Source organism: Elephantulus edwardii, unplaced genomic scaffold (assembly GCF_000299155.1).
Source record: "Elephantulus edwardii isolate Elephantulus edwardi_28Jun2011 unplaced genomic scaffold, EleEdw1.0 scaffold00233, whole genome shotgun sequence".
In the NCBI taxonomy this organism is placed as follows: Eukaryota; Metazoa; Chordata; class Mammalia; order Macroscelidea; family Macroscelididae; genus Elephantulus; species Elephantulus edwardii.
Window position 1 is genome coordinate 1,138,280 of NW_006399983.1, and position 11,428 is coordinate 1,149,707.

At 41.3% G+C, this 11,428-nt stretch overlaps 1 protein-coding gene across 1 annotated transcript in view; it reads left to right on the plus strand.

Annotated features, from left to right (window-relative positions):
* Positions 1-11,428, plus strand: part of GLP2R (glucagon-like peptide 2 receptor) — a 145,293-nt gene that overhangs the window by 28,779 nt on the left and 105,086 nt on the right. The window contains exon 3 of the mRNA XM_006898576.1: positions 2,287-2,391. Coding sequence (XP_006898638.1) covers positions 2,287-2,391 — 105 coding nt within the window. The remainder of the gene's footprint in view (positions 1-2,286; positions 2,392-11,428) is intronic.

Consider the following 11,428-nt stretch of genomic DNA (forward strand, 5'->3'; position numbering starts at 1 on the left):
AGTGTCGGAGACAGTGCGATTGACACAGGACAGAGCGGAGTATAGGGCTGTTATACATAGGGTCGCTATGAGTCGCAAGCGACTCGACGGCACATAACAACAACAACAACAACAACAACAACAAGAGCTCCAGAAACCTGTTGAAGGATTGCTATGACCAGAACCAAAGTGAAGACAATGAGGGTTTTGTTCTTGTTGAAAGGGAAGGAGACGTGGAAGTGCAGTGGTCAAGCTGGCCAGCATGTTAGTCTCTGTAAAGTTTCATTAAAATTAATAATAATAATAATAATAAGACAACAGCCTCCCACTTTGGAAGTACTAGTTTTTGAGGTTAGAGCTAGGCAGGTTCTTTTCATCTGGAGCCATCCCATTGGCAGCTCAGCCAGCACCATCACACCCGTGATGTTTTCACACCTGACAGCCAGACTTTTAAAGTGTCTCAAGTCAGCTCATAACCTACCAGTTCTGTGTTTGCAGGGTTTGGATGCCAATTATTTGGCTGTTCACTCCAAATAGCCCCTGAGTTCTACCCTAATAGGGAGCAGATGGTGGAATGAGGCTTGCTCTAGGGGTCAAAGATTGACAAATATGAACGAATGTTTGAGACATAGCCTGAGCGAAGTCCTTCATTTGATTTTTGAGAGCCTGTAAGGCTTGGTTTTATGTTTGTCATTCCCTAGTGTCAAGTTCTAGCTATAATACACCCACTGAGCTTGACATATTATTTGAATATTTCCTAATGGACATTGTTGTTGTTGTTTTGTGTCTTTGAGTCAACCATGACTCATAGCGACCCTGTGTACAATAGCTCTGAGCCCAGCCCTATCCTACGCCAATCTTTCTGAGTCTGACAACACCTAATCCCATTGCCCCAGTTAATCCATCTCATCCAGGGTTTTCCTTTCCTGACCTCTACCCATCTAAGCATGATATCTTTCTCCAAGGACTTGTCTCTCCTGGCCACATGCCCAAAGTATGTGAGATGGAGCTTCAGAGTCCGAGCCTTCAAGGAGAAACTTGGTTTTAACCTCTCCAAGACAGACCTATTTGTTTTCTTGGTGGTCCATGGTATGTTCAAGACTCTTCCCTAGCATTACAACGTAAAGGCATTGATTCTTCTGTCATCCTAGGTCATTAGTGGACATTAGATTACCCTATTTTTATGAAAATAACACATGCTTACTATTTGTTTGCCAACTACCCTTTCCCTTTTGGAGATATTTTTGCAAATGTAAAATGCTAATTTTAAATATATATGTAAAAAACCCCTAAGTATAGCAGTTATTGGAGGCAGGGAGCAGTTGACAAACAAATGTAGAAGGCATGCATGATTCAGGTAATTCTAATATTCTTCAAATGAAGAAATGTGACTATAAATTTCTTGTTTTGGATATATGTGTCTATAATCCTTCACAATTCCACAGGTTGTCTCAGGTCCACCAGTTGTGTATGTTTCACAGAGTGAAGCCTCTCTGGGATCTCGTTGGTGAAAATTTAGTAACTATTTAGTTTCCTGTGGAACAGAAGGCCACTGGCTGAACCTTCAAGTGTTCTCCTGAACCCAAGTTTCTGTGAGAGTTCAGGCCATATAAAATAAACTGAAGTCAGTGTGACGTACCCATTGACATAATTGACTGGACCACAGCCAGAGGTCACAGAGCAGACAGAGCCTCAAGATTTGGGGTTGTGTTAAGCATTCTTGTTCTGCCTCCTTTTACTTTCTCATCCCTGACCCATCTGGTCTCTCTCTGCACAGGTCCCATCAGCTCCCAATGCTGGGGAGGTGGGCTCTGGGCCCTTGGTAGCTTTTTCCTGCTTCCATGAGTCTTATGCTCAAGCACTGCTCCTCACTTGGACCCCTTTTCTCTCTGCAGAGGAGTCCTTTAGGTGGTGCAAGAGGTTAATGTGTTGGGAGCTCTGGTGGCTTAGTGGTAAGGAGTTGTGCTGCCGACCCAAAGGTACTTGGTTTGAAGCCACCAGCTGCTCTGTGGGAGAAAGATGGACAATCAATTCCTGTGCTAATTACTGCATCTGAAATCCCAACAGAGGGTCAGCGATTAGTTGATTCGGACATGATGGTACATAACAACTAGTTTAAAGATTGGTGGTTTGAACCTACTCAGAAGACAAAGCCTTGGATGTCTGCTTCCAGAATATCACAACTACTGAAAATCAGTGGAGAACAGTTCAGCTCTGCACACAAGGGGCTGAAACAAGTTGTAGACAATTCCATGGCAACTGGTTGGTTTGCTTGATTGCTTGTTTTTTCTCTCTTTCCTCTTGCAGGTTTGTTTTGTCATGGGACATTTGATAGGTATGCATGCTGGCCTCATTCTTCTCCAGGAAATGTCTCTGTTCCCTGTCCTTCATATTTACCTTGGTGGCGTGAAGGTAAGAAGAACATATTTTACCATTTTCCAGAAGTTCCTTTTCTGGTCCCTCCTGGTAAACCAACCAGGGTTCTGCTTCTCCTTGCAAAACGTTTTCTTCTACACTTTCAGTAATATATCTTCCTTCTTTCCTCTGCCTCTCTTGTCTTCTGAGAATCTATTATTGTGTGCTCCGTTTATACATAAGCTCTTTGATTTTAAGACAGAGTCCAGTTTCTACTACTGTGGACTTTGGCTGCAAGAATTCATCACTGGATTGGAGAGGAAAAGCAGGTGGAGAAGAAAGGTTGGAATGCTTATGACCATGCAAATTTTATTTGTAACATGAGCAAAATAGATTTGAAATGACTCTTTATTTTCATTTTATAGATTTTTTTAATTTAGAAAATGTAGTGGTATTGTCAAACTGCAAGGAAAGGGGAACCATAGGATTTAGAGGAACTCGAAGACACAGGAACATAAGAGTAGGGGAACTAAAGGGGAAAGGACCTGTGTGTAGAGGGAATTGGGGAAGTAGACCACCAGGGCTTTGACAGGTGGTATGGCAAGGATTCCCCTGGGTCCTATGTGCCCACAGATTCATGCACGATGTGGTCTGGACCCACTGCACACACGTGGTCACCTACCTGCCTTCAGTGCAAGCAAAGAGGATGCCCAGCCCGACCCTCCCCACCTGTCAAGGCTTAACACTACCCTTAAATAGAAAGCTTAACACATTTGGCTGCTAACTGAAAGGTGGAGATTAAAGTCCACTCAGAGCACCTTGGAAGGAAGACATGATGGTCTGCTTCTGAAAGATCAACCATTGAAAATCCTATGAGCAGTTCCACTCTCTCACACATGAAGTAACACTGAGTAGGAATCAATTTGGGGAGCTCTGGTGGCCTAGTGGCAAGAAGCTGCACTGCAATCCCAGAGGAACACGGTTCGAGTCCACCAGATACTCTGCCGGAGAAGGAGGCGCAATATCCTCCTGTACCAGTCAGATCTGATTTGACGGTACATGCACATAAAATAAAAAAATAAAAAAAAATTTAAAAAATTAAAAGGAATCAATTTGATGGCAGCTGGATTTTTATAAGCATAGGAAAGCAGTACTGTTGAATTTGTGTTTGTCAACCTCATTGCACTTGGATTGAGAATTTCAGGGCCAAGAGGATGGAGGTGAGATCCTAGACCTTCTATTTTTACTCTCGGTATTTTAATTTTGATTAGGGGAAATTAGACATAATAAAACATTTGTTATCTTAATATTTTAAAGTGCCATTAGCTACATTCTCCATGTTATGAAAAATCATCACCATTGTGCTCAGATGTTTTTCATCCAGTGGTGGTCTGGTGGTGGAATCTGCCTTTCATGTGGGGGTCTCATGTTCAATTTCCAGCTAATGTTCATCACAGCCATCTGCACAGCCATTACTCATCAGTCAGTGGAGGCTTGTGCATCGCTACGATGTTGAATAGGTTTCAGCAGAGCTTCTGAATTAAGGTGGGGTAGGAATAAAGGTTTGGCACTCTCTGTAAATAAGCCAGTAAATTACAGCGGTCTTATTCTGTTATATACGGGATTGGTATGAATTGGAGGCTGACTTAATGGCAGCTAACATTTTGCATTAGTTGTTGTTGTTAAATGCTGTTGAGTTGCAGGCGACTCACAGTGACCCATAGCGACCCTATGAATGAAAGTCCTGGACACCTCCTGTATAACTTTTGTCCTTTCTCCTGGTTCATAGGGTTTCCAGAGGCAAGCTATTGTGGAAGTGGATGCCACTCCTGCTTCCAAACTAGTTTTTAATTGGGGAACTTCACCAAACACTGTCCACCATGAGTAACCGTTCTCGCATATGACTCATCAGTGTCACTGTGTCCGGCTTCACAGTGACCACGAGTTACCTCTAATATTTGTCTGTAGAGGTTCCCTCCTCACCCAAAGTTCAAGCCTCTCTAAAGGCTCACATCCACCAGTGGCTCCAAGGAAGAGCAATGAACATTCTCTTCTTGTGCAATTTACAGCCTTGAAGGGTCACCCATAAGTTGATTCTGACTCAATGGTAGTGAGTTGTAGGTTTGATTTATTTGTTTGTTTGTGGTTCCCCCCCCAAATTTCACTCAGCATGATTTTAGGGTTCATGAATGTTATGTAGTTTGTATCATGACTTAATTTCTCATTTTTTTGGCTAAATAATACTTAAATGTATGGCTACACCATGTTTTGTTTGTACACTGATAGACAAGATATTTTGACCTCTTGGTTATTTTTGCACCTTATGTATTGTGCACAGTGAACACTGATGTACATGTGTCTGTTTGAGTTCCTGCTTGTACCCAGAAACGCTTGGCAAGTTCTGTAGCCCTTTGAACTGTAGTTTCCTCATTTCTAATGAGAAGAGAATAATAGCTAGCACTTAAGATTATTTTAAACGTTCTTTTCTGGTGCCAATTTCAACTAATGAATGCAACATTGAGAGCACTGACTGGTCTACTCCAGGAAATTTGGAGGATAGCTGCCTGGCCGGCTGACTGGAATAAATCCATATTTGTTCCCATTCCAAGTAAATTTTATTTAACAGAATGTAGAAATTACACTAGGCCACCAGAGCTCCCTGTCAAACGCTATCATATGCAAATAAAGTTTTACTGAAGAAAATTTAAAAATGCTTGTTGCAGTACGTCAACAGAAAAATTCAAACTTGATTCAGAAGAAGACCTGAAATAAGAATGCTGCGGTTGTCAGATGGATCTTAGTTTAAAATAGAGAGCATCATAAAGGTGCTTACAAATGAATTGTTGACTATGGGTAGGCATTCAATGGTGTAGCATAGACAATTCTGCTCAACATTAAAAAGAATGAGAATTCCATAGTACTTAATTGTCTCATGTGGAATCTTTTTATAGAAAAGAAAGTAGTCACTGAGATACAGAAGTAGATAATACTCTATCATTTAATATCAGAAAATGTGTGTGCCAGGGTTGTTTCTTTTCATTCTGCATATTCAGCTGGTGTGCTGAGCAAATAATGAGAAACTGGACTGGATGAAAAAGAATGCAACATCAAGATTGAAGGAAACCTCAATAATCTGCAATATGTAGATGACATAGCCTTGCTTGCGAAGCAAAAAAAAAGCTTTCTGATCAAAGTAAAAGACTACATCCCTCAGTATGAGTCAACAAAACCTTACAGTTTCACTGATCAACAATGTAAGTGGGTGACACAATGTTTTCTCTGTAATAAATGGGGAATAGCTTGAAGCATTCAAGGATTTTGTTATACTTGGATCTAGAGTTAAATGGAGTCATCGTGGAAGCAGCAGTCAAGAAATCAAATGCTGTTTTACACTGAGCAATTCTGGTGAAGAGATTTGTTGAGTAAAAAAGTAAAGATTGGGGAAAAGCAAAGATGATTCTTTGAGTATCAAGATGTACCTGACTATGCTAAGAAATTTGGAAGAAAGTTACTGTTTAGTAGCTAACTGTTGCATCCCCCAGTGTAAAAACAGTGTATCAGACAGAAGAGTGGCAGGGCTTGACTTAGACTAAAAGCTACCTGGCCAACTAACTGGAAGACATTCATATTTGTTCCCATTTCCGAAAAGATGAACCAGCAGAATGTGAAAGTTATTTGACAACATCATTAATATCACATGTAAGCAAAATATTGCTTGGAGATCATCCAAAAATGGCTAGAACAACACCTAGATAGAGAACTACTAAAAGTTCAAGCTGAGTTTAGAAGAGGCCATGGCATCAGGGATGGATCCTAGCTGAAAGCAGAGAACCAAAAGAATGCCTAGAGTGTGTGGATCAGAACAAACTATCGTTAACATCAAGAAGAATGTAAATTACAGAGCACTTAATCATATTCATGCAGAGCCTATACATAGACCAAAAAGCTGTTTATTGAGCAGAGCAAGGAACACTGTATAGTTTAAGAAAGAACTATTCAAACTATATGCTGAGAAAATCACTTGAGAAGCTGCACTTTATGATGAGGACTACGGGATTAGGACTGGAGGAAAACTCATCAATAACCTGCATTATACAGATGGCTTTCTTGTTTGCAGAAAGTGAGGAAGACTTGAAGTGCTTGCTGCTGAAGATCAAAGACTACAGCCTTCCTTTGATATGGTTTACATATCAACATCAAGAAAACAAAAATCTTCACCCCTGGGCCAGTAGGCAACATCATAATAGATGGAAAAAAGATTGAAATTGTTAGTGATTTCATCTTACTTGGATCCATAATCAATATCCTCAGTACCAGCAGTCAGGAACTTAGGAGACATATTGCATTGGGAAAGTCTGCTGTCAGGGATCTATCCAAAGTACTGAAGAGCAATGATACCAGTTTAAATACTAAGGTGTGTCTGATTCAGACTATGGTCTTTATAGTCATTTGCTTTGCATCTGAGAGCTGGACAGTGAATAAAAATGACAGAAAAAGAACCAATGCCTTTATGCTGTGCTGTTGGAGAAGAGTCTTGAATATCCCATGGACTGTCAAAAGAACAGATACGTTTTAGAGAAAGTGCAGCTGGAATGCTCATTAGAGGCAAGGATGGCAAAGCTTAATTTCCTATGTTTTCAGCAAATGACTTTTTCTTCTAAATGTTGTGTGACACTGAATTGAAACTGACCCATAGCAGACCTTCAAGGGAGAGGCTATTCTTTGAAGGACATCATGCTTGGAAAGGTGGAAGGTTAGCAAAAGAGAGAAGACCCTCAATAATATGGATTGGCACAGTGACTGCAACAGTGGGCTCAAGTATGTCAGGGATGATAAGGATGGCACAGGATAGGACAGATTTCAGATCTCCTGTCCATAGAGTCACTATGATTCATATTTGACTCAACAGCACCTAACAACAACAAAAACTTCACAAGGGGAAGAAGCCACATCTGTAGTACAATACTAATTCCTATATGGTCAGATATGCTTCCACGCTACACATTTCAATAAATTCCTACAGTTCTAACACCAACCATTCCTTTCATAGCACTCATGACTTTACCACCAGGCTCAATGATTCATTGCAATGACCACACAGAACTCAAATAAACAAGATTTAAACATAAGTTTTATTAGGGAAGCTACAGTGAACACTGGCAGCCTACTGCTAAGAATCTTTAATCCTAAAGACATGAGGTTTTGAATCAGCTAGTTGCTCTGTGGGAGAAGAATGAGCAGTCTCTTTCCATATGATACTGCCTCTGAAAACCTACTGGAGGACCCACTACGGAATGGTTCCAGCTCAATGGTACACAACAACAACAGCAGCAGCAAAATTATGGGTTACACTTCAGAAACAAGAACTCTCAGGATGTAGTTATTCAATCAGGACAGTCTCTTCTCAGCCTTGCTTGTAGGCAAGCCTCTCTCTCCTCCTTGACCTCATGATCTTGGCCTCTGCCCTGTTCAAGCAATTGTTATGAAGCTCTTTTAGCTGCCAATTATGCATCACCCCTACTCTGCCAGAATGCCTAGGCCTGGAAACACTCAACACTCACTGTGTCTGTGGGTCAGCAGACCTAGTTTCCTGGACAATTGCTCAAAGGCACCCACTTCCCCAACATTCAGCTCTCTCTCCCCATTGACCGGGAAGCCATGGAAATGCCTCAGTCTAATTGCTGATTCTCCACCGTTACTGCTGTTGCCACCAGCACCACAGCTGCCACCTCTGCTGCTGCGCTGTCTCATGGTCTTGCTCTAACTCTCTAAGGTCACAAGTCACCTCTGCTCCATGCAGAGATCTCAGGTTCAAAGTACACAGTACACCCCCTGGGTCTTTCTGATCATAGTGAGATTCTCTTTTCTGCCTTTTCCGCTCCTTCTTCCTTAATTGGCTGCTACCATTTAATTAATTAATCTTTTAAAAATACTGGCTTATTTACAAAGTTCTTATATGTTGGTTTTCACACCGGGCCTTTCCCATTTCCTTCACCCCCTCCCTCCACACTGCACATTTCTTTTCTGCCTTTTGCCTGCTCAATTTAAACCTTGTGGAATGCAAAACTGACCAATCCTTCAGGCAGTGTTCTACACATGTTATTCGCATCGTCTCACCCCAAAGGCATAATTTGCTGTATTTATGTTACTAGCAAACTGTCTAAACCTTTTAGTGAACCAAATACCTAACATTTGAATTGTCCTGCTCAGCTATGGTGACAGTAATAAACCTAATGACTAGAAAACCATATTGAATAATCCATTGTAGTATACTGTGAAAGACTGATAAATAAGCCTGGAGACTGATTGTGAAATAAATTTTATATTATGCTAAAGGTTTTAAGTTTTCCCTGAAGAGAAAAAAAATGTGGAATCATTGAAAGGGTGATGACATGGGAAGGACATAATGGACTTGTAGTTAGGGGTGAGGATGCTGATGGCTTGTCCTTATTAGACTAGAGTGATTAGGGGAATTGGGGAAGTGAGTTTGGAAGCGACCACAGTGGTCCATACAAAAGATGGCAAGGGACTGGATTCAGCAAGGGATTGGAGAGAAAAAGAAAGATTAAAGAACAGTACTACTGGTGATTGGTAGGCCATGGCTAATTGTAAAATGCAGTGTAAATCCTGATACAGAGAGGAGTGGAAAATGGAGGAGAGAAAACAAGCTCCTCTTCCTGTATTTCCTTTCTCAGTACTGGCCTCACATTCTTCCTGGTCCCATTCAAACTCTCCCCTCATCCCTCAGTCCGCTGGCTTTGCCTCTCCTCTGTCCTTACCTCAGCTGCCATGGTGTGGCCTCACCATCACCCTCGGTCTCCTTATTGTCTCAGTCACTGTCTGGCTGCTTCCAACAGGTCCTATAATCCAACCCACTCATCTACCCTCCACAAAGCTTTGTAAAATACACATTGGTTTATGCAGGAATCTTGTCATCAATACTTTTAAATGGATCCACAAGATGTCTCTAGCACTAGCTCTCTTTCACCTTCCACTTTTCCTTCCTTCCTTCCTTCCAGTTGCATGAACGCTTCCCAGATTCCTGTATCTTCCCAGCTATTACCACTCAATGCCTTTGCTCATATGTTTCCCTCACAGGTTTTACTCACCTCTTTTTGCCTAAAACCTGAACTTGAATTATTATTTGAGATCATTCCTTCCTCTGAAAAATGTTATTTACTTTCACTCCACAAATGCAATAGGTCCTTGCCTTTCTTAGATCTCTTATATACGTGTGCAGTCTTCTGTCTTAGCATTTATAACACTTTTATTTGCAGTCTCTACCCACTGCTAGACTTTGAGCTATGTCTTACTGGTCTTTGCATTCCTAGTGTGGAACATTTCTGCTGCCAAAGAGAACAAAATGCCACACAAATACCAAGTGGCATTTGTATCATTCACTCATCAGCAAATATTTATGGAATAGCTACTGTGTGCCAGGGATTGTTTTGAGTACTGGGTATATATTAGGGATCAAGACAGAATAAAATTATTTCTTCCTCATGGAGCTCACATTCTGGCAAGAGAGAGAAATGATCTATATACATCATAAATAAGTACAGAATATGTTTGGGATGTATTTTTGGAAACAAATAGAGTGGGAAGTGGGAAGGGATAGAAATATTGAAGTGGGAAAGGGAGATTCCATTGTGAATTGGTGGTCAGAGTAGTCCTCATTGAAAAGGTGATATTTTGATAAATGCTTGAAAGAGCTAATATTTTGACATTTTAAGGAACCAATATTTTGATGAATGCTTGAAGGAGTCAATAAGGAAGTGTGTTCAGGAGAGAAGGGCAACAAGAGCTTAGGCCCTTTGTGGAGAGCATGCTCAGTTTGTTTCATGAGAAGTAAGGAAGTCAGTGTAGCTGGCGAGACATGACAAAGGGGAAAGAGAAGAAATGGAAGTCTGAGTGAGAGAACCTTGGGGCCAGATCTTACAGCATCTTTTAAAAGACCATCTTAGGACTTGAACTTGTTCTCAGGGGCACTTGGAAGATTTTGAGCAGTGGCATGACATGAATGGCTGAAATTTTGCTTGGGTCTTCTCACTGCTGAGTTAAGCATAGCCTGTCAGGGGGAGGAGTGTTGGAGGTGTCAGCAGTAATCCAGGTGAGTAATCCATGAGTATGGTTCCAATTAGGGCGACAGCAGGAGGAGTGGTCAGATTCTGGATTTACATGAAGGTAGCAGTGATGGATTGGCCAATGGACCAGATGAAGGATATGGGAGACAGAAAACAAAGATAAGTCTTGAGTTTAGACCAGGGGAACCGAAAGGATGAATTTATGGTTATTAAGGTAGAAAAGCAATGGCTACCCCATGGACTGCCAAAAGAACAAGCGAGGTGCAACCAGGGTGCTCCATCACAGCAAAGATAGTGAAACTTGGTCTCATACATTTGGGGCCTGTTGTCAGGAGGGGCCAGTGCTGGGAAAAAGACATCATGCTGGGAAAAATAGAGGGCCAGAGAAAGAGAGGAAGACACTCAACAAGGTGGACTGACATAGTGATTGTACCGAAAGGCTCAAGCATATCAGAGACAGTTAAGATGGTGCAGAACAGGGAAAGGTTCCAGCCTGTTGCTCATAGAGTCACGGTGAGATGTGGTTGACTTGACAGTATATAACAACAAGAATGTAATGGCAAGGTGGAAAGCATGTGGATGGAGCAAGTTTTGAGGAGAGAAGACGTGTTTGGCTTTGAAGAATTATGTGTAATGTCGATTTAGAAACACCACCAAGGAAGGTAGGTGGGCCAGTGAGTGGAAGAGTGCTATGCTTACCTACCTACTAAGTTCATTAATTACACTACAGCAAATCATGTAATTGGTGTTGCTGAATTGTAACCTGCTGCCTTTGAGTCAGTTTCAGCTCATAGGAACCCTCTGTTGGGTTTTCAAGAGTACAAACCTTTTCTGGAATGAGCCATCTTTCTTCCTCCTAATGGTTGGTGAATACAAACTGTGTTTGTCCTGTTCTTTTTTTTCCCCCAGTTTTTTTTTTTATTTTATGTACAGTTACAATTAAAATTATAGCTGATTGGCATTTTGTACTCTGGCGTTAACACAATTTTTTAATTGTGATTATATATATA